Here is a 23651-nt window from a genome sequence, read left to right as displayed (position 1 = left end):
CGCAACACCTGACACTCACCTACACCTGGGTCATCCGTCGCACTAACATGACAGAGGGCTGAGTGAGGCAGATAGCATTTTACAGCATTTGGAAATGGAGTCATACTCTGCTGTCAGGGGATGAGGTGGAAGAAGGTCAGATATTGGAAGCAAGAACATGGAAGCTCAAAGGAGGACATAGATGAGGACCCTGAGCAGAGTTAAAGTGGCAACACCCAAATATCATTATGGATCAGCTAGGGATCTGCCAGCCTGTGTGGTCTCACGTTCCAGAGGTTTATCCTCTGAGCAGGGATGGTGTGACAGCAGATCACACTGTCCCTGCTCAGGCTCATCAAAAGCTAGTATGAAGCTTTGGCCTTCTTCCACCTCACCTTCTAATGTCTGGAGGTCTGACGCTTCTTCTACATATTCATCCTTCCGTCTGCTTCCTGAAGCGTGGATACAGGTTGATGTCCGGCAGACTAAAGTAGCTTTGTTGCATTCTGTTTAAGAGGTCCCAACATCGGTGGGACAGTGGACGTGCTGTCCTTCTCCTCATTCTTTACAGTGACAGTCAGTAACACACAGACAATGATATTCAACAAGAAAACAACAAATAGTCTGAGGTAAGGCAAATACACAGCATTTGTGACATGAAATATTATGAAGACAAGATGGGGGAGAATTCATACAACACGCAGTTGTGTAAAAACAGTAACTGTAAAGACGTTAGAAAATAACTGTAAACTGCTACGTCCACACTAGCCCGGATAGATTTTTCGTCTGAAAATGCTCCACGTCCACACTGGCGTTTTCAGTCGTTTTCGCAGAGTTGTGCGTCCACGTTGAAACGACCGAAAACTCTTACATTCCAGTACTGCGCATGCGTGAAACGCAAGAAGATTCGGCCTGCCTCCTTTCTGTATGCCGTTTATTTACTTTGCGGCTCTTTGAAACGTTGCGGCAAAATGTCGAGGAAAATGGAATCAGAATGATGCCACCTTGAAACAAAACCAAAAAAAATATTGAAACCGAAAAAAAATATTGTAACTGAAATAAATGTACTGAAAAATCTTGTATTGAAACCAGAAAAAAAAAAATTGATAGTGAAAAACAATTAATTGAAACTGTAATTTTTTTGTTTTTGCTTACAATTTTTTTTTCAGTTTCAATCCATTTTTTTCCGGTTTCAATCCATTTTTTTTCGGTTTCAAAACATTTTTCAGTTTCAACCTGCTGGCACTGTTTTGGCGTCCGGGGGCGCGCTGGGGGCGGGGATTCCGGCCCGCATGTATTTGCATACATTATAGAGGCCACTAGTGCTGCTGACCAAGCGGCCATCTTTCTCTCTTCCCTTCTTTCAATGGCTGCTTCAATTTCAGCTTGACCTTCCAAACCGCAAGTAAGTAATCATTTTTTTGTCATCTTTCCTTGCTGTCCCACTGGACTGGACATTAGTTTAGTTTTTTTTAGCTACATCTGGTGAAGTTGAGGTAAAATGCTGGTATTAGCCTATTCGTGGTAGCAAGCTAGCCTGAAGCTAATATTTGCTAAATTTAGCCGGTGTTTTAGGAATGGCACAAGATCTCATCAACAGGCAGTGTTGGGCAGTAACGTAATTCATGCACCGACGTTACGTATTTAAAATACAAAATATGAGTAAATGTTTCCGTTACAGTTACCGTTCAATAGGTGATATTGAGAATACAGTTACTTTGTTGAAATAAATGGATTACATGGCGGTATTTTCCTGTTTCAAATGTTAGGCTATGGTCTCTCTATTTTTAGTAATTCCACGCTGGTGGAAACCCAAAGAAAACATGCAATAAAAGGCTCTAAAAATTATTATACAAAAATGATTTAATATGAAGGCAATTGACCGTGTGCACGAGAAAATGCTAACTTCCTTTATCCCGCAACTTAGACATTCACATTACTCACACTCTCATTACACATACATATAGGATCTTGGGGGTGGGCACGCTACACGGAATCTCAATTACCATCAGGGTGTACACCTCACCCCTGGCGTCGTTGCCCACCTCTCAATTTTAAATACACGTAGACATTGAGGGCTAGCAGGAGGGACTATGCGCTTACCTGCTGCTCTCTGGCAGGTAGCTCCATGCCCTCCTGGGTTTTAAATGCACCTTAGAACACACATACATCAACACTACAATGAGCGGGTGGAGGGAGGTTAGGAGTCTTCTCTCACCCTCGTTCTCTGCGGTCTGCTGGAGCAGGGGGGCTAGGAGGAGGAGTTGGCCGTCCGACTGGGGTCCGGAATGTGGGGCCTCCCTGCTGCTGCGGAGTCGGGGCGGTCTGCTTCTCCCCACCGCAGGGAAAAAGGGTAACACAACCTGGGTCTGGGTGCAGTTCCCCCCTCCAGGGGCAAGGGTACCTAGACCCGGTTTGTAGAGTACGCTTGGGGAGTGTGATTGTGTGTACAGCGTCTCTTTATGTCTGTCTCCACGTTGGTTAAGTGTGGAGTAAGTGCATATGAGAGCATGAGGGTGGGAATGGATGTTTGTATCTGTGTGTGCCTGTATGTCTGTGTCCATATGTCAGGTTGGGTATCAGACGCCACCTCTCTGAGGACAGCTCAGGCCCTCCAAGGTTTGGAGGCCTATCTCCCCCCACCACTTCCCCTGCCGGGGGCGGACTCCCTCAGACATCGGTGCGTTGGTGGTTCTTTGTGTCCGGGGGTGGGCGTCCGGGTGCACACCGGCTCACTCCTTGGCGGCCGCTTATCGGGGCCTGGAGCCTGGGGCTCGCTTGGGCCACTTCGGAGGTGGGGTGCCCCCGGCCTCTCGGCCTGGGGCTCGGTCACTCAGGCACAGCTGGCTGCCGGCGGAGCTCACGGGCACGTCGCTGCAACCCCCCCTGGCTTCTGCTCCGTGGCTGCTGGGTGACCCCTCATCTGGGACTCTCCTCAGCTCTTTCTGGGACAGTGGCACGGCTGCCCCTCTGTTGGTCTTCCTTGGTCTCTTGTGTTCTGGGGGCCTCTGGATGTCTGGAGTTTTGATCTCCTCCATACCTGCTTCATGCCCTGGAGGACGGGGCAGTGGCTCCCCACACCCTCTAGCAGATCATTACATGAGGGAACCTTTTAAGAAAACAAGCACGTCCATGCTCACAGGTGTACACACGGGTGATCACACACACAAACTACACCCTTTTTGGCTCCTACCTCAATGCACACTGTGCTGTCGATCTTACGTGCTGCACAATAATGTTTAATATTTAGTATTTACTGTCATATTCCCATATATCATTGTGATGTTGTTTATTGTATTACTCTCGTTTTCTTCTGCTTGTTTTCTTTTTTCTTTCTCAACAGGTGATCCAGGTGATCGATACATGTATTTTTTTTCTTTTTTTTTTTTTTTTTTTGCTTATTCTGTTTTTTGTTTTTTGCCCTTCTCCCCCGTACCTCTTCTCAACTGTTTTTCTTTCCCTCTTTCTTTCTCCCTTTTCTTTCCCCCAGTCAAGTCTGTCCCGTATTCAGCAAGTGAAAATAAAATAAAGAATAAAAGGTGAATCAAATGGACCATTACGGCAAAGCTGGGATGGTCAATTTGGTAAAGAAAATCCGTTGGGCATCTTTCTTCGCCTTTAGACAATAATTCTGATGGCAAAAGAGCCAAACGGGACAGGCAAAAAAAAAAAAAAAAAAAAAAAAAAAAAAAAAGGAAACCCAAAGAAAACATGCAATAAAAGGCTCTAAAAATTATTATACAAAAATGATTTAATATGAAGGCAATTGACCGTGTGCACGAGAAAATGCTAACTTCCTGGTTTGAGACCGGATGTGGGGTTGTACATTTCCGGTAGCTTTACTTTGCGGTCAATCGCTACTGCGAAGATATACTCCAAAATCATGTCCAAAACTCGAAAACGGAAAGATCGCGTTAAGTTACGAAGAGCAGAAGGTGGGAACACTCACCACTGTTGTGTCATAAAAAATCTGATGATCAATTTTGACGTTTAAAGAGTTTAAATTGTTGTTTACATCACTCAACACAAGCAGAACTGCATTACTGCATGCAGAAGACACATCGTCCACATTCAGAAGCACACCTGTGTATAGTGACTGGTCTTATGATTTAAACAGGCAAATGTTCAGCATTCAAACTACAGGTGAAGAATAGTCAAACCGGATGTTTCCCCCATTATGTCGATATCAGCTAGTCAAGTACACACCCACACAGCATGTTAACAAACCGTGAAAAAAGCCACACAAAAAATGAATGATTGCTGGTAAGGGTTTCTATACATTAGTATTTACGAAGGGTATGTTGTGACTTACCTTCAAAATTACAGCGGTCCCTTGCTAATAACGCGGTTCACCTTTCACCTCGCTGTTTCGCGGATTTTTTAGTGCAAGTTTGCATCTTTTTACGTCACATTGTGTCCTGCATCCTGATCGCTGCAGACGATCTCCTCTGTGACGTCTCTCCTGTACAGTACAGAATCGCTGCATCGATCGCTAGCAGCGTGACTCTGAAGTGCAGTACTGTATGTCCATGATGTCCACGAAACATTTTGCACCATCAAAAAACAAAATTGGCTACTTGATTTCACCTATCGCTGGTTATTTTTAGAACATAACACCCGCGATAAACGAGGGACAGCTGATAAATATAACATTTGAATCCCTTTTCTCTTTTGCCCTGAGGCGCGGGGAAAAATATCGACAAGTCGATGAACATCGTTTACAAATATATTGGGTAAATGCCCGAGACATCTATAGAAATGTAAATCGCCGCTTGATTTATTCATTTGCTTAACTTGTTTTGGACCGTAAACAGGGCGCGAATAGAACACTGGAAACAAAGCTCCCCACAGGAGTTTCCGCACCGGAAGTAGCAAATGCTAACGTGCACATAGTCAATAGTAGAGTGTTACAGGCATCACCCTAAACAATGTAGGCTCGTGGGCAGTGTAGTCCGTGCTGCAGGGAGAATGGACTGCCATACCCGTTATCTGTCTGTGAGCGAGGGAGTGAGAAAAAGGAAAAGTACGAGCTGTCATTGAGCAGAAACGGGAGCTGGAAGCATGTAAATATAATAATAACCACTGCAGCCAAAAAGAGTGCCTGATGAGCCCAGTTGTAAGTAAGCTATTAAGACTCGACTGTACACCGTGTTCGTGTTTTCCTCTGAAACAATAAGCTCTGTTGGAGCAGCCTTTCAACGCCTCTCTCTGTCTCTCGCTAGCAAAGTTGACCCAGACAACAAAGTAAAGCTAGTTTTCAGCTACGAGCCCGACACGAACCTGACTATTAGCCAGAGGTCCCTTTACTACGGTTCGAAGCCGCTGACCTGTTTTATATACGCGCGGAACAGTTTTCTATACGAGATCGCTGCAAAAAGTGCAGCCTTACCTAATGTCCACCCTACTGTTACTCATTTATATTAAGATTTTAACATCTAGTTGGTATTGGTATGGCGAGTAGCCTTCGGTAATAGTAATAAATCACACGGCAATAGTACATTCATGTAGTTGTAAAGTATTCAGAATACGTTACTTCTATAATCTTTGGTGGAATACATTTTAAAATTAACCTTCCCAACACTGTCAACAGGTTAGCACCTCATACTACAGTGCACCAAAAGCAGTCTCATGAGCACTGGGAGGGACAAGCCCAGAGCCCAAAACAGACAGTGCAGGAGATGACAAGGTTAGTAATTGTATGGTGAAAATTATACTTTTAGTTACTTGATTGGCAAAAGAAAAGTAAATACAAAATCTGCTTCTCACATATAGGGCATTTCCAAGATTTTTTTTTTCAAAACATCTTCAATTTCTTTCATTACAGCTGTGCTGTGCCAGATATTCTGTTGACCCACAGTGAGAGGCATCATTTCAGAAACACCAGGAAGACTGAAACTCATCGCCGGGATCAAGCAGGGCTCATGATCTTCACCAGCAGCTCCTTCACAAGAAGGATAAACCCAGCATTTCATGAACACTGATGGAGACCTTTGTTTTGTGTAATGTTAGAAGTACTCAGATAATCCTCAGAGGGTCTGGACTTTTACATAATATCATAGCTTTAAGTCCTGTAGAAAGTTAAATATATGTTGTGCTCTCTGGTTACTCTGGTATGAATGACTCTGAATTACTTTATGATAAATAACACACTATTGTCAAAAAACAGTGTAAGAATTCCAGATCACAAGTTTTTAGTTCAAATACAAGTAACAACATTCGACTTTAATCAGGTTTTATTTAATTGTGTCAGAGAAAACATCATGTGCTCTTCATGTAGCTGAGTACATTAAGTGTTTAAAACAGAAGTTGTGCAGGTCTTAGATCAGCAGTTTTCTGAAACACCAAACTGAGGTCCTGTTAATGCTGATGTATAGTGACACAGTTACAGGGGTGATTAATCCTTTTGACTTTTTGTCTTTAAATTTATCAATAAAACAGCTGCAGCTTTCACTGACAGCACATGTGGTACTTTAACCTTTGTACTGTTTTCTTCAGTTAATTTTGGAGTTACTACAAAGATTGAAGATATAGAATGATCTATCTGCTGTCACTGTGTGGTGCTGAGGTCTGAATCTGAGGACAGCTCCTGTAATCACAAACAGAACAGAATCATCACAAACTGAAATATGAAGTTCAATCTTTAGGATGAAGTCACCCCCTACAACACCGATGTACATCCAAGGGAAAGACATTGAGATAGTGGACTCTTATAAGTACCTGAGTGTTCACCTCAACAATAAACTGGACTGGACTACAAATACAGACATCCTGTATAAGAAGGGCCAGAGTCGACTCCACCTGCTGAGGAGACTGAGGTCCTTCGGAGTCTGCAGGACTCTGTTAAGGACATTCTATGACACTGTGGTAGCATCTGCCCTTTTCTATGCAGTGGCCTGCTGGGGGAGTGGATGCACGGACAGGGACAGGAGCAGGATTGACAAACTGGTGCGGAAGTCTAGCTCCGTGCTGGGATGTCCCCTGGAGTCTGTGGAGGTGGTTGGTGAGGGGAGGATGTTAGTAAAGCTGACATCCATCATGAACAACCCACAATCACCCACTGCATGAGTATGTGAGTGGGCTGAGCAGCTCCTTTAGTCAGAGACTGAAACACCCTCGCTGCAGGAAGGAGCGCTTTCGCAGATCATTCATCCCAACAGCAGTTAGACTCTATAACTCCTCAATCACGATGTCATAATTCACTGGACACTGTGAACATCCACGGTCACCACTTCATGCATAATGGACCTTCCATGACCTTCCAAGCTATATAGTTTATGTCTTCCATATTTCCAACTATATCCATAATCACATACTGTGTATGCTACCATTGTATATAGTGTATTATCTTACTTTTTTTCATTGATTGTACTTATTTGTATTTTTGTATTTCCTTCACATATCTGTACCTGAGCTGAGGTGACACAAAAATTTCCCCGTTGTGGGATCAGTAAAGTCTTATCTTATCTTATCTCTCAAATCTGAAATAGAGCTGATCCTTCTCTGTCCTCACACTCTCGGGATCTGAAGTTCTTCAGTCCTACAGTTCTGCCGACAGCTGTTTAGTTTTTATTTGTTTTAAAGGCCTTATATACTAACACATTTTCTAATATCATGTTTACCTTTGAGTTGTTGATGCTTTATAAATGGACATCTGCAAAGATGAGATGATGGAGCAGGTTTCAGTCAAGGTTCAGTCTGCTGCTGCATCCTGGTCATAACATACAGAGGTGTTATCAGCTCAGTATTGAACAAGAAATATTAATGCTTCAAATTATTTGTCCTAAAGGATGCAAGCTGTACTGAGTACTGCACATGTGACTTTGTGAACATAACTCATTAAAAATAATTCGGACAGTTTTTTAACCTGAATATTTGTAACAAACTCAGTAAAAAAAAATGTTAAAAAAATAATCAGAGCAGCGTCCTCAGTGTTTTCTCCAGTCATTGGTTAGCATTATAATATATGCAAATACATGCGGGTCGGTTTTGTTGCTTTAATTATTTAATCATTAACAACAATATAAAATTATGCAGAAAAGGAATTACTAATGTAAAAAAAGTGGTTTTATTTATATGTGTTTATATATGGCCCCTAGAGACAACGAACGACCCATCACTACAGCAGAGTGAAACTGAAAAATGGATTGAAACCAAAAAGTGGATTGAAACCGAAACAAAAATGGATTGAAACCGAAAAAAAAAATGTAAGCGAAAACAAAAAAATTACAGTTTCAATTAATTGTTTTTCACTATCAATTTTTTTTTTTCGGTTTCAATATTTTTTTCGGTTTCCTTTCAAGGTGGCATCGTTCTGATTCCATAGAGGAAAATCACTGAGTTTTTTAAATGGACTAACAATGAAGTGGAGTTGTTGCTGCAAGTAACACAAAACTACAAAGTTGGCAAAGCGAGTGAGAATTAAAGAATTTGAAGAAAAGCTATCTGGAGCATGTACAGACTGATATTAACCTTTAATAGGGCTGTCAAAATTGAGAGCAAAAAAAACAACTGCTGTATAATGCCCTCCGCTCTCTTTGTTTAATTGGTCACATGACTGCATCACATGACTAACACGCGTCATCATTTTCAAAAGTCTGTTTTCGCTGCCCACACTGCGCATAAGTCTTCATATGTATGCGTTTTAGAGAGCGTTTTGAAAACGCCATCCCGGTGTGGTAGTGGTGGGATTTCCGGCTCTTTTTAGAGAACCGGCCCTTTCGGCTCGACTCATTAAAAAAAGCGGCTCTTTCGGGTCCGAACCGGCTCTTCAGATTGTTTTGTTGCTTTAATTAATTTATTATTAACAATAATATAAAATTATGCACAAAAGGAATTACTAATGTAAAAAAGTGGTTTATTTATATATGTTTATATATAAATATATGCGGTGGCCGCTTGAGACAAAGCATGTACAAACTCCAAAACTCATTTCTAGCATGAACTGAACTTCCAAAACAGAGATACCTAAATCACTTAAATTACACAATTGAAAGCATATGTGTATTGTTTGTGTATTTATACACAAGCACTCATATATATTCAAATAATTTAAAAAAATGTTCATTTACCTGTTACTACCACACACCAAATCCGGTCGTTGGTACTTGCTGGCTTCTGTAGCCACTAGGTAACAAAAGCTCAAAACTGCGCCTAGCATCCTGGAGCACTTCTGTTGTCTTTTGTACGTGTTTTGGAGTTTTTACGTGCTTTGTCTCTAGGGGCCACCATAAATAGACATTTATTTATTCACTCCACATAAAATGTAACAAATAAATCATATAATACAAAAACCTATTTCATTCAAACCCATTTCAACTTTTAACTATTTAAATTTTCATCTTTTTCCTTTTAAACAATTTTAAAGTGAAACAACACAAAACACTGCAAACCACAATACAATTAAATATAAATTAAAATATGAAAACAAAAAGAAGATGCACATTCTCTGTCATATGGACCTGCACGAAAAAACTTTCTGAATCCTTTATCATCCGCAACTGAAAATAGTTGTGGATGATTACTATACCTTTCTAATGTGACGTTGTTGTCCCTGGCTCTTTCTCTCTCTCCCTCCCTCCTGCTCTGTTCCTGTGCTACTGCCAGTGTAACTACCGCCCCTTTCCCCTCATCCCAGCGCAAAGCACAAGGCTCGCATGCGGAGTGAAGCGGAAAAAAAAGTGCGAGAAAGAGGGTGAGAGAAAGAAAAAAACAAACAAACCCACGGCTCGCGATGAGGAGCCGGCTTGCGTCGTTCTCGTCAAACACGACGGCGCTAAGAACCGTTTCGTTTGCGACCGACACATCACTACAGTGTGGACGGTAGGCCAAAACAGAGAGAAATGATGCGTTTTCAAACAAAAAAGCATTAGGGTGGACGTAGCCTTAATAACAAAAATTCACGTGCTTTACCTTGTGGTAATTACCAATACTTAGGACACTGTTATATTTCTCACCCGATACAAAAGGTGTGAAGATTGTTTCCAGAAGCATTATGGGAATTGTATTTCCAAACTTAAAATATGTGTTTGTAATGTAAATAAATGACAGACCTGTGGTTAGAGAAGTTAAACTTTATTTAGTTTCACAGGAAACATTAAATTTATCTTATTATCCAAAAAAAGCTTTCAGAAACATTTCTTAAATAAACTTGAGTATTTTAAATAAATAAATATCAAAGATGTTCAACACTCCATTTTAACGGCAATAATTTCTCAATAATTAAACAACTTTCAAAGAAATTTCCAGAAAAACCTGAAAACATGTCAAAGAAATTTCCAGTAGTTACATATATGCATGAAAATGAATTTGGGTTCCTTTCAATGACACTTCCCAAAAAAGGGTCAGAAATTAAATGCCGCTAAAATAAAGCACTGCTCGATGTTAGCACCCCCGGACACTTTCAGGTGTCGGCAGCATCGTGCACCATGCAGCGTCAGAGCCCTTTCGGTTTTTAATCCGGTTAAGGTGAACTCATCTCAAGGGAGAAGCTGAGATGCAGAACGAGGCGATCCAGGAGCGAGCAAGCTTGGCTGAGGCAACGGAGAGCTGGCGCAGAAATGATTCAGGGTCGAGTGCCGTTTACAAGACGCGGCCGATGCTTCTAAAGTTTGCATCATACAAAATATAATTAACACATTCTAAAAATATCTCTCTTTGCCACAGAGCGCCACACCTGTCCACACCAGAACACTAAATGTGGTTTAAGCCTCAAAATAACTGATAACAAAAATCTCCCGTTTTTTAAAATGTTGGCTTAAAAAACCTCAAAGATCTACAAAATGTCTGAAAGCTAGCTGTGGAGATGTTTCAATCAAATTTCAAGGTGACACAAAAACATTCAACAAGTTACAACTTCTCACATTTGAGCTCCACCTCCATCTGTTTTCTGATTAATGATTTAGTGAAGAAAATTTCCAAAACTTTTCAGAAATAGCCTCTGCCGAATTTAGTTTTCACCACCAGCAGTTTCTTCGTTCATTTTAGCATTACTTCCATTTTTTCAATATATGCTGCCAATAAAGTTTACATTTACTCATGCACCATCTTGTGGTGCGAAATGGTATTACATTAAGGTAGAACTCAGCCTTGGTTTAAGGTGGTATCTCTTTAACATCACACACAGGTGTTTTGAGAATAAAGTCATAGCTGTGTGTCTTAATATTCACCGATATTTATAGATTTAGTTAATTTTGTGAGGTTCTAAACTATTTTTAAATAAAAAGTCTTTAAAATGCAGCAGGAAAAAGAAAAATCTCAGATCTAATATTCTGGTCTTTTTTCACTGCTCTTCATATGAAATTCTGGGGGCTTCTGTTTGTAGGACTTTCATAATGATGGTGGAGCTTTAGAGGGCGTGGACCTGAGATTGGCCAGTGAAGATGAGTGTTTATGTTAAGCTGCACCAAAATACAGAAAGCAAAACAGAAGAAACGACACCAACCTTTTAAAAAGAAAGAAGAAGAAACGAAAAAAGAAACACGAGGCAATGGGAAGCTTGGCGTTACCCGACAGACCCGTGACGGGCATATTCCAAAAGTTCAAGGACAGAGAAACAGTTCAAATAGCAGAATTATTAACTTTTTCAAGAAAATCTTCTCAGTTTTGAAGAAAGTGCCCGCATGTGCCCGAGAACTGAAAGTTTATTTTATTTGGGATTTAGTCAAAGTAAGTAAATGTGCAGTTATTCTGAAGTTTGTGGAAGTCCACATGTGAGAACACCAGCTGTGAATGCTCACATGAATGGGCAGTGTGTGGGGGGCAAGGGCGTGGTCTCAGCTGAGGTAGGTGAGGATGACAGACTGGATGGGCAGCCTGCAGACTGGGCACAGTTTGTTCCTCTTCTTCAGCTTCCTGGCGCAGACGTAGCAGGACATAAGGTGTCCGGTCCGTCCGTGCACGATGCAGCCATTCTTTGGTCGCGACTGACAGATGAGGCAGGGGTCCAGGCACGAGTCCGGCAGACGCCACTCTGCCGAAACGCTGCGCTCCATATCGGGGACTTGCATGATAGGAGGAGCAGCTGGAGCTGCAGCTGGAGCTGGGGAAGGTGGGAGAAGCTCTTGAGAATCAATGGAGGATGAGTGTGAGGAAGAGGAGGGCTGGGATTCGGGAGTCCAGAGCTTCTCCTGTGAATAGGAGGAGGAGGAAGGCTGGGAGCATGAGAGGATATCCTGGGAGTTTGGTGCGGAGGAGGCGGAGTCAGCAGCGGCAGAGGTGGAGTCAGACGGACACTGCGAGTGCAGAGGAGGAGGAGTTTTTAATCTTTTCCCATCTGGAACGTCGACTCCGTTCTCCTCTATGTCAGAACCTGCAGGACACAAATCAATCGATTAGCAGATTATCTGTCACCGAAGATAAAACTGACAGCAAGCTGCAGTTCCTTAAGTGGCCACTTGAGGAAAAAGTGAGCCGGTCAGCACCTGCAGGTTCTCACCTGAACTGAACATCTCTGTGCTCTACTGGAGCGTTTTTAATTAAATTATTCGATTACTAATATTACTACTACTAATTATAATAATAATAATAATAAGAGACTTGAAAATGATTTCTACATTCATTTTGTGATTGGCTAATCATTAGAAAGTGTCTGCAGATAGGGATGTGCACCAAAAATCGAGTATCAGCTACATAGATCTGAGATGAGGTGTACAGCAGCAGCTTGTCTCTTTTTCCTCTCTGCCTAATGATTGGTTTTCTAAATTGTCGCTTCGGTATTCTGATGTAGACAATCATCACCAGTGGTTTTAGGTAGGCTGTGTCTGACTAATATGAAATAATCTGAGTGATGTGTAATTCTGCACAGGTGTGTTGACATTGGCACACAGGGACATCTGACCTGGTTTTATAGACTGAAGATATTCTGAGGGTTTTCTAACCTTTACACTCGTCTTTGATTCACTGGAGATTTCCCTTTGTTATTTGAAAACACCGGCTCTGTGCTTTTTTTTGTTTTTGTTTTTTTGGGGGAGTATGTTAAATGAAGGAGTCCAAACTTGATTGACTTTTGAAACGTCTGTGTCCCCCTTCTTTTGTTTGCACCTCTTTGACAGCATTACCCTGAAAACAAACTACTTTGGTCTCTGTAGTCATGATAAGATTTACCTGGAGGTTCTTTGGCAGCTGATAGGTTGGTCGGCTTTGTGGGCAGGGCTTTAGGGCTGGAGGAGGCACAGTTGACGGACACATCAGGTAGCCAATCCTGGCGCAGATCCCAGCAGCGGAGGCAGTTTCTGGGCAGAGGAGGGTTCAACTCATCGCATTTCGCACAGCGCCAGTAATCCTGAGAGGAAAACACTCCATTACACCTGAACAACTTGCGTAAGTGTGTGGCTTTGTGTCATCTGTGTGTTTGTGCAGCAACTCACAGCTTCAGTAATCTCTGTGTCTTCATCAAAGGAGTCGTCGTCATCTGCTTCGAATATTGTGACCTCATATACCTGCAGCACACAGACAAGATGGCTATTAGTAACGGTGTCGAGCTAAGGTAGATGTTTAATGGCCAGCTCGGTCTATTAAGTGGTTCTTACCTGATCATCAGCAGAGAGAGAAGCATCATCTTCATTGTAATCATCTGAATCTATCGACTCGACTTCAAATTCAACACTGAAGTTGTCGCTGTCAGAGTCTGACGCTGCGTCCGTGACCTCTGACCTCCCAGACTAAACACGCACAGAGTCCACATTACACATGATACATCAACACAAGCTCAATAAACCACTGATTGTGCGTCATGCTCACTGTGCTGTGCGAGTCAGATGATTGGCTGCTGTGTCTTTCTCGCCCGCTCCCAAGTCCTCCAATCACACACCAGGACAAGCTGTCGTCGAACGTCAGCGAGTAGCTGTCAGACCGTCTCCTTTTCGTGCCTCCTTCTTCCTCCTCCTCTGAGTTTTCTTCAACATCCCCGTCGTCTACACTGTGTGAGGGACCTGCAGACAAAAAGTGGGCGGAGTTTAGTTAAACAGTTAAACACCTTGAATGAAATGGTGGTGGAGTTAGTGCTGGTACCTCTTGAGCAGAAACTCACCTGGCTCATTGCTCCTGCAGCTCCACCTTCTCCTCCTCCTTCTCCTCCTCCTGTCAGGCGATGAAGAGCGACCTTGTGTTTCTGCCGCCTGTAAGCACAAACACGTTTTTGAGCTGATTTTCAAACTTTTAAACTCTTGTTGGGCCATAGAATTATCACCAAACTCCATGTGACTTTTAAATTAGATCATACACATTAGATTTGTTTATGATCATCATCCCCAAAAGGTTCAATTTCTCCCAAACACAAAACAAAAAAGTCACACAAAGGCAAGAAGGAAAGACTGAAGCCTCCTGGTGTGCAGCCAGATGTGTCTGAGTATGTGTGTTAATAGGATAACGTGGCTTGTGTTCTAATGCCACAATTGACTTAACTAGGAATAAAGCAAAACACTTTGTTTGTTGGTTTTTGGTGTTTTTTTGTCTTTAAAAATTCGGCTGCAGCTCGTTCGTGGTTAAAGTGTACGTTTGGATTATTTAGCTACAAACAGCAGCAGCACAAATTCAAAGTTTTACAGTTTGCCTGCTCTTTACGTTCACCGCCGCCATCTTGAAAAGTTAAGCTGGGGTTACTGGGACTGCTTTGCTGAGAAATCTGAGTTTCCAACTCAATAAGGAATTCGCTATAATAGCGGTTTGAGTGCTCAGTAAGAGTAGAATGTTTCTGTCTGTAATTCAGAAGGAAGTCAGTGAAAGTGTCGGTAAATATATTCCTCAGTGAAGACTGCAGCAGTGTTTTTGCTTCTTAGGTGGACTCATAACTGGAGTTGAGTGCACCTGGAAGTAATTCTCTCGTAAGCTGGAATGGTTCAGAGGATGGAGCTTGTAAAATGGTCAGCACTTAAAAAGCGATCAGCAGCGAGGGAAAGGAAGCTGAAGGTACGTAAATGTGAAGGAACAAACCCGGGCTAGAAATATCGAAGGTTTATCTGGCAAAAACACGATAGACGTAGAGAATCCAAACATGGTGTGCGTCTTACCTCCGTCCTTCTGTCTGTCTGGCTGCTGCTGTGCGGCTCACTCAGACTTGTTGTTGATTCTAAACAGAGTGTTTGTCAGAGTCAGACCAGCAGGATATCATCTATATATACACAAACACACACAGCCTTGATATTTAGAAAGTATGCCTTTATCCTCCAGAAGGAAAAAGCAGGTGGAGGTCTGACATTTCTTCCCCAAAAGTCAGAAAAACAAGTTCATTTGGAGTCAATTGGTGTTTATACAGAACCAAAACAGCTCAATTTTAGCCCTTGGCTTTCCACCTGTGGGTACTTCAGGGGATGTAAGACTGGATATTTTCGGACCACAAAGGTGTAGCTGTATTTAATAATGTGCCTCGTGTGCAAAATGTGATTCCTACCTGGACTCCTGACAGCCACCAGGTTCTTGGTGATCATTGCAAACAGAACCCTGAAACAGGAAAACATCACATATTTTATTTAGAGGGTTTTTTTTTCCTTTTAGTGAGTCTGAAGGACCAAAAGCTTCATCCTCTACCACTCACTCACCGCGGCTCTTTCACGGAGAAGCTGTCGACTCCCAGCACACGGCCCAGAGCATCCTGGGCGCAGTGGACGATGTGTTGCTGCTTCTGGTCGTACAGCTGCTTCTGGATGATGTACTGACCCAGGTAGAACATTACCTACAAAAACACAGAGATACATCGTGGGATGATTGTAGGATGCACAGGCTAATTATTACGTTTGTTATTGTGGTTTTTAAACATCAGCAATTTTACCACCATTACAAGACTGCAGTCAGATTAACTGAAGTTATGCACTCTGAAAAAGGAAGAGGATAAGCTGAGTTTCTTCTCTTTTCTCTACATCCAGAAAACACTGTTCAGGTGTTCTTTGTTGATCACACATATAATTACAGCGTTTATCTTGCCTCAAAACTGGAAACTCTGCATGTTCCTGTTAGTTTTGGGGCTTTTGATGAGCAAACATGGAATTTATTAGTAAAGTATTTTCCAAACCAAATTTTATTTCCTTTTTAAACGCACCAAAAATCGTTAATATGCAGGAAAAATCCTAATAATATGGGCTGCTTGTAGCTTTTGTTAGTGGGCGTTTTCTTCTCAACATCTAAGCTGCAGCAACAAATGAGAAAAAAGAAATCCAAGTCACAGATGATGAGCTCACAAAGAAAACAAAACAATGTATAAATAAATAACGGTGCAAACAAATAATACAACCGCAGGGTCTGTTTATAGAGCTTAACACAACAAAGACCACTGCCCCCATTTGGATTCCACGATGTTGGAGCTAAGGTTTGTGAACTGCAAAAGAGAAAATCAAAATGACACTGAAGACTGGCATAAGAGTGAGATGCAAATGACAAGGATTTAACCTTCAAAATAAAAGACCACGGGCAGGGGGACTGTCCAGAAATTAAAAAGTGTCTATATGTGGGAAACACTGCAGACATGACATGAGGAGAAGGAGTCAAATAGGGAATTCTGGAAAAATCATGAGGATGAACTAAAGGAGAGCTGAGGTGAGTCTCAAAGTTCTCCTTTTTTCACACCGTCTTCATTAAAAGGCCAAAACACCATTTTTTCTGCATTGGTAATAGATCCTCGCAGTGACCAGTAATTTCCAGCTACCACGCAGCTCGATCACACCAGTGTACCCATGGAAAAGAGCAGCTTGGTCACAATCACGATATCAGCAATAACGGCAGAGAGTCTGAAACTTTCAGGGGCAACCAGCAGTGACGTGTCAACCGAGTACCACAAATGTCAATGACAGCAACGACAGCGTGCGAAATCACCTCCGGCAACTCGGGGTGGGTGGGTCCCACGCTAGCCTTTGTACTTTTCTAAACTTTCAGAGAAGCAACTGAAGCGAAAAAGAGCGCAGTTCAGTGTAGTAAATACAATAAAGGGGTTACCTAGGCAACCAGAGCCTGGAACATCCGCTATTGACGCGCGATGAGCAAATTGCTTCCTGTTTAGCTGTACGAAAGCAAAAAGAACAATCAAACACTTAAAATAGTTTTGCACTTATAGTTTGTAAAGTTTCTTAAGACTTTCTTCAACTTGCTTTTTTATTCTGTCTTTCGTTACATCCTGCCTTTTTTTTTTTTTAACATTTTTCTTTTTTTGCATGCCAAAGAGCAAAGTGAACTGGACTCAAATATCTTGTAAGTGTGCAAAAACTTGGCCGAATAAAGATGACTTGCGCGTTTCTGATAATGATTTTTAAATATGTAATCGTAACACCACCAGAGACAATATATATCACATTTTATCATTTTTACTTTGCTAAGCTCATCCTGCATTCTACTTTATTCAGTCGATTTTATTACAGCTGTGTCTAATGTTTTGGCTGCTGTGATAGCAGATTTTTGGACAGAAAAAGCATATTTAATCACGCACTGCATCAGTATCTGCAATGTATGACTACAAACTTCACCACAAGGTGGCAATGTTTCATCATAAAGTGTGCAAATGCAGTATGAGGCAGGTGTTTTAGGCAGGAGGGGGCAGTGGTAGTAAAGGAAGTTCTGGGTTCATTCATTCATTGCTGTCTGTGAATGCAGGTCCGGTAACAGTCCTAACACCACCTGACGACACCCCTCACACATCAAAGCCGACAGAAAGACCGTCTTAAAGCTCCCGGTGAAATGTGGAGCAGTAAATGGAAATGCTGTACCTCCTTCATGGTGAAAACATCTTTAGTGGCTCCAGCGTGCTGCAGCAAAGAGCAGAACTCTACCTTTGGTCTCACCTGAACGCACACAGGGAGGAAAACGTTAAGTCACACAGTCAGCGAAGAGTTACGAGCACATGGAGAAGTCGGGAACTTGCCGCCCTCACCAGTTTGTTGTCGTCCTCCGTGGTCCAGGTGTTGGTATCACTGTCGGCTGACATGGTGAAGCTGATTGTCCCTGCACGCCAACACACAGCAGATTATGACAGATTACATAAACCAGTACAGGATTTTTAAAACAGGATAGATTTGGAAAAAGCGCTCCTAAAGTTAATCTTTTTCACAGCGTAAAACAGATTAGGCATTCATCATTAACATTAGTTATATTTCTTCGAAGTCCTCCCCCTCCATCTGCGGCACTGCAATATAAACCCAGATACAGAAAGTATAATCCCGGGTTTACTGTGTAAATATTATCATCTTCTTCGTCTGCGTTTAATCTGCCTGGTTTAAAAAGTTAATTTAACCTTTTAAGATGATGCAGGTTTATTTAAAGCAAATCAAATCACTTTTATTGTCACATCACATGTGCAGGTACACTGGTACAGTACATGTGAGTGAAATTCTTGTGTGCGAGCTTCACAAGCAACAGAGGTGTGCAAAAGTACAATAACATAAGAACAAGCAAAATATAAGAATGGCTAAATCTGAGAATTATATGAATAAATATCTGTACAATATAAGAGTGTATGCATATTATTGAATGTGTATACTAAATATGTATGTCTACGTGTGTGTGTGTGTGTGTACATATTTAACAAATTAAATAGAGTAAACAATAAAATAAAATAAAATATAAAGAGCATGCCGACCGCCTGGTGTTGACTGAGAGCAGCCGGTTCCTTTTCTGTGTTTTTATTTTGCTTACACAAAAACACATCTGGAGGAAAAACCTCGGCCCTGGACGAGGGCTGCTGAGCCTCCAACTGTGGATCATTTAACTGAAGAAACCACTCACGTGTCGAGCTGATACTTGAATCAGATATCGGTAATGAAAAAAGCAGATCAATGTGGCCAATCTATTGAAATCTGTCCTCTGATCATTAGATTTATTACTCTGTGATGCAGCAAAGCAAAAAAATAATCATTTGTGCATTTACAAAATTCAGCTTATTCATTCAAGACTGGTACGGGATTTGCATTCTGTACTGAAAACACCTGCAGTCAACGTACTTGTATACTAGGAATGGATCAGTGCATCTTCACCTGAAAGTCTGAGGCACCCTACCTGACCGAAGTTTGTGTATTTCCCTATTTGATAAACAAAAAATGCCAGCTGCCGTTAAACCCCGAAGAAGAGGTAGCTCTGTCCCAGAATTCATAGCGCAGCCCAGCTCAGCTTACAACAATGGCGGCAGCTAGTTAGTTTTAATATTACTGTTATTATTCTTTCTGGGTCACAAAATAAACGTTTAACATATTTTCAGGCGAGAATGTAGCTGTGTAAACCTCAAATATCTGCTCAGTTTATCAAAAAACCACATATTTTCAAAAGCGCTCCGACGTTTTCAGAGACGTCTGTTACCCACTAGCTCGATAGCTAGCCGGGGTTCAAGGCTCACTAGAGCCCGTGAGAACACCGGACTCCCGGCAAATCATTTTCAAACCCACCGCCGTCTTTCGCTACTCAGGTTAAACATATATAAGTCACTTAGATAACTTAAAAATGTTATTGTTTGGCTTTTTTTTAGTGTTTTATTTGTTCCTGAGTAAATTGGTTTGGCTGAGATTAAAGTTATAGTTTTTACACAGCTGAATAAATGTCAAGCAGACAACTGATTATCAGAAGTGTGAGATGCTCGAGAATATACTCCGGTGTGCTGTTATATTTTAGATAGCAAGGAGTTTATTAAACTTCACTGAAACAATCTGCAAATTTCATTAAAATTGAATAAACTATCATCTTGTCTTTATTTTTAGTTTGTACATACCTTAAACACTTGTTTAAGGTATGCTGTATGCTAATGATAGTTCTATAAGAGCAGACGCATGCTGGTGCAATAAGTTGTACGCTGTACGTCCAACGGATGCATGATCTGATTAGTCGACTAATCGCAAAAATAATCGGTGACTAGTCGACTATCAAAATAATCGTTCCTAACCCTAACCCCATGAAACGATAGATGTTTTAATATCGTTATATCGGACAGCCCTAAAGCCTGGTGATTTTTATTTTTGTGGAGGGCAGAAACCTCTTTGAACAATAAACTGATCTAAATACTGAGTTTAACTGTAAACTCAGGAGCACAGGTATCAGTGCAGATATTACCTGTGACTGTAATAAACAGGACATTTACTGATGTAAGTGGCTCATATTTACAGTATCTGATCAGTTGTGACCTGACATGGTGTTAAGATGAAAAGCTCTAAAATCAAACTTATGGTAGATCTCTTTGTTTCTGTGATGTACAACCGGAATATAAATAACCACAAATATGTGCACAGGCTCCCAGCCACACTGATACCGAGCCAGGATTTCATAACCGGCGCATCACAAATTTTCATTCAGAGCAGAATGTCACTTTTCAACATTTTTCAACAGGCAAATAAAGCAAGAAAATGTAAAAAACATCACACTGTCAGACTTTAACAGAAGTTACTTACAGATATAAAACACATATTTACAGAAAACATTCAAAGAAGCTTGTACTAACTTTTTGTGTCAGTTTTGCTTAAAAAGTTACTGTTACGACACCTGACAGATCAACTCAATTACCATCCAGTCTTCTTCCATTAGCACCAGGTTAATGCTTAATTAATCAGCTGTTAAACGTCTAAAATGTTTTCCAGTATTCAAGGAATAAAATGAAGTCCTTACCAGTATATGCAGGGGAAATAAATCCGTTTTAGCAGCTCATCTTGTGCAAATAAAGGCAGATAAAGTGCAGAGAGAGTGGAGCAGGGCAGAGCTGCAGCCTCTTATAAACCTGCTCAGACATGTCAGGACTAGACCAGTTTAAAGGCCTGGCCTAGTCTGACTGGGGCCTATCATGCCCTGACTCAGCTGCACTTGTAGGACTGGAACAGCTGATTCAATCATAGAGCTTCTGTAGACAAGCCAGGGCTAGTCTGCATTGACTCATCCTATCAAAGTTACATAACCACACTAATCAGAGTGCTGGTTATCTCACTAACCAGGACTAGTCTTAGCCAGATAACCAGGGCCAAATCAGGGGCGCAACACCTGCTTGATCTGAGCACAGGAAACCGGGAAGATCAGCGCAATACTTAATTCTCCAATTTATTATTTATTCCAACCAAAAGTGTTTTTACATATACCTTTTCTTTCTGGTCTCAAGTCGAAAACACAAAATTAGACCTAAAAGACCATATATTAAAATAAGTCATAAATAAGAGTTCTTCTATTCTATTTCTTTTTTTGTTTAATTTTCTGTTTTCAGTTCTTTTTTTCCTTGTTTATTTTTTTATTATACATTAAAAAATATATTTTTTAAATATTTTTTCTTTGTTTCAGTGCTAGTTTCACACTTCTGTTTTTTACTAAATGTAGCTTGAAATGCACAGACTTCTGTTAAATAATGTAACATAGACAGGTTGGCTTAAAGGCCCATTCAGATTTTCTTTTAAATCAAACACTGTAAAATCTAGTTTTTATTTTGATTAACAAAAATGTGGTTTCACACTTTTTTAGTTTAAATCTGGTTAACTATGATGACTAAGGCTGGACCTTGTTCTTTTGGTTAATGTAAAAAGACACTTATTGATCGGATTTTAAATTTTCCAACAACCCTGGAAAGCACCCCCTGTGAGACTTTGCTGGAAACTGTAAAAATAAAAAAACAAAGCAAAAACAGACAGCCCTGTTTCCACAGAGGTGCAGGACTTTATTTTAAAGTGCACCCACACAGTTCAGAGGTGTAAACTACAAATGGCAGCGGCTCAGAGATGGAGAAGACCAACCTGACCACACCGGGGTCGCCTGACATGACACCAGCACTCAAAGTCACGCTCAACAAAAAACAGCCAAGTTTATCTGTTGATTTACCAGCTCACCAGGGACATAGGTTTAAAGTTCACATTTTTCTAATAAAGATTTCCTTTTTGTTTTTGCAGGAATAATCAGCAAACAAAAACTAGTATATTTAAATTTATAATATTTAGTTTAAATATATTTAAATATTTAAACTAAATATTTGTATGGGCCAAACTATGTTGTATTCCCAGGTTCAGGTTTGCTCTTTGGGGATGGCACCCAACTCATTTGACCAAAAAAAAAAAATGCATCTGACGGTTACTGCTAAATATCTGATCAAAATCTCCATTAATCTTGGGTAAGTGGGTAGTGTTTCCTCTGTGTTGGAAAAACCCTCACTGATGTTTAACTTCAGAAAACACTGACAACTATTAAAAATAAACAACAACAAAAACAATCCGATTATAACATATATTTTAATAGTAAAAAAAAAAACAACTTTGTTGCTTTTGTTTTGCTTCTCTGCAGCTTAGAGTATATTCTGATTTAAAGCAGCAAACAGACCAGAAACTGCTGAGAATACGAGATATTCTCAGCCATCTTAAAGCAAATCAACATAATTTCATTAAAAACACAAATACTATCAGATGAAAAATGAAAACAATTGTATTGTTTTTGGCTTTGGTTGTTCAGGTTTTTTCTTTTTTCCTGTTTAACCTTATATTATGAAGGATTATTATTATTAACTTTATCTGCATTGAACTGTGAACATACACAAAATGCTTAAACTAATTATCTTCCAGTGCTACTTTTACTACTTCAGCCTGAGTAATCTTATTGCTGTTGCTGTGTGCACCACTTCCCCATGTCTTCTGTTTTTATGAGCACATCACTAGTTTCCAAAACTGATATTGCATACAAATAAACATCTCTTGTTTTTTAAGGATCCTCAAAGAGCTGCCAAGGTGAAGCCAGTACACTTTGTACTTGTTTGGCTTTGCTTTTGCCCTCGAGTGTGTAATTTTTCCCCGCAAACAGCTGACCGGCTGTGTGAGTCAGCTGCTAAACCGTGACAACTCAGAAAGGCAGGAAGGTTTGCCCGGACATGTCCCGCTCACTCTCCTCTGTCTGAGTTTGTGTCTTACACAGATCTGAGAGAGCCCGGCCGGAGCCTTTCATCGCCTCTAACTGTATTATCTCACACTCATCGGAGGAAAATTAATGAGCAGATACTTCAAACTGACCGCAGACTTCAGGAGCTAAAATTAAAGGCCGATTGTTTTGTCTGCAGAACGAGGTACTAAAGAGCTCAGTTGCTGGCTGTTAACAGTGGATAAAAACACACATCTACTTAAAACTTTATGCATGAAGCAAAAACAAAATTTAGTAATACATTACCATAAAATGTAAAAGCGTCTTTATCTGAACAGTTAAATCCAATTTTCCCTGCGGTATTAACGGCTAACGCTGAAGCTTTAAATATACTTTTTACATATCCTTTAAACAGTAATTTAAAAAAAAACGCAGAGACTAGAAACCCACCAAAAGCATTAGTGTTAAAGCACAATGGGTCATTTTAGAGTGATCTTTTTATCTTACCAGGATTGAGCAGACGGACTTGAGTTGCTAGAAAGCAGCGTCCACGGCGCTACTTCTCAACGCGTGTCAACTTGATCAGGAAACCCCGAGGCTCCGCGGCCTGCTAGCTACAATATGCTAACAACTTGCTAACGCGGACTTCTGCAGCAGTTAGAGCGCTAAAATCTGGCGCAGAAAAGTTTAGCTGTTCTTTACGCACATTTCTAATTCACTTGTGATGAAATAATATCCAACAACGACGTTAATCCAACAGTTTCCCGGACAGTTGAGCCACTTCTACTTAGTGTTTACAACGCTCGCCACTCAAAGGCTGTGACTTAGTCAGATGGCGCCCCTAGTGGCTAGGAAGCCGACACTTTCTCAATTCAAATCCCCAAACACAATGATACGACAATAAA

At 41.0% G+C, this 23651-nt stretch overlaps 1 protein-coding gene across 2 annotated transcripts; it reads right to left on the bottom strand.

Moving 5' to 3' along the window:
• Positions 1-10031: 10031 nt before the first annotated feature.
• mdm2 (MDM2 proto-oncogene) lies at positions 10032-23560 on the bottom strand. Of its 2 annotated transcripts, none has more exons than XM_006780967.2 (12): positions 23254-23560; positions 17828-17898; positions 17664-17738; positions 15513-15646; positions 15365-15414; positions 14985-15043; positions 14006-14093; positions 13717-13907; positions 13506-13637; positions 13344-13415; positions 13081-13258; positions 10032-12286 (listed from the first exon to the last, which is right to left on the bottom strand). In XM_006780967.2, the coding sequence occupies exons 2-12, from the start codon at positions 17879-17881 to the stop codon at positions 11751-11753; spliced, it is 1569 nt and encodes a 522-aa protein (XP_006781030.2). In that variant the 5' UTR covers positions 17882-17898; positions 23254-23560; the 3' UTR covers positions 10032-11750. The 2 variants fall into 2 exon arrangements, with proteins under 2 accessions (XP_006781030.2, XP_035764119.2); XM_035908226.2 differs by lacking the exon at positions 23254-23560 and adding an exon at positions 20539-21219.
• Positions 23561-23651: the final 91 nt, after the last annotated feature.

The sequence above is a fragment of the Neolamprologus brichardi genome, chromosome 17 (assembly GCF_056152115.1).
Source record: "Neolamprologus brichardi isolate AB-2024 chromosome 17, ASM5615211v1, whole genome shotgun sequence".
In the NCBI taxonomy this organism is placed as follows: Eukaryota; Metazoa; Chordata; class Actinopteri; order Cichliformes; family Cichlidae; genus Neolamprologus; species Neolamprologus brichardi.
This window is presented reverse-complemented; position numbering and strand designations above follow the sequence as displayed.

What these genes read in the sequence shown, in the direction of transcription:
- mdm2 (XM_006780967.2), bottom strand. Translation starts at nt 17,881, where the DNA reads ATGTCAGCCGACAGTGATACCAACACCTGGACCACGGAGGACGACAAC. An exon ending in CGGAGGACGACAACAAACTG is followed by an intron (nt 17,739 to 17,827) that starts GTGAGGGCGGCA and finishes GTGTGCGTTCAG; the next exon opens with GTGAGACCAAAGGTAGAGTT. An exon ending in ATGTTTTCACCATGAAGGAG is followed by an intron (nt 15,647 to 17,663) that starts GTACAGCATTTC and finishes GTGTTTTTGTAG; the next exon opens with GTAATGTTCTACCTGGGTCA.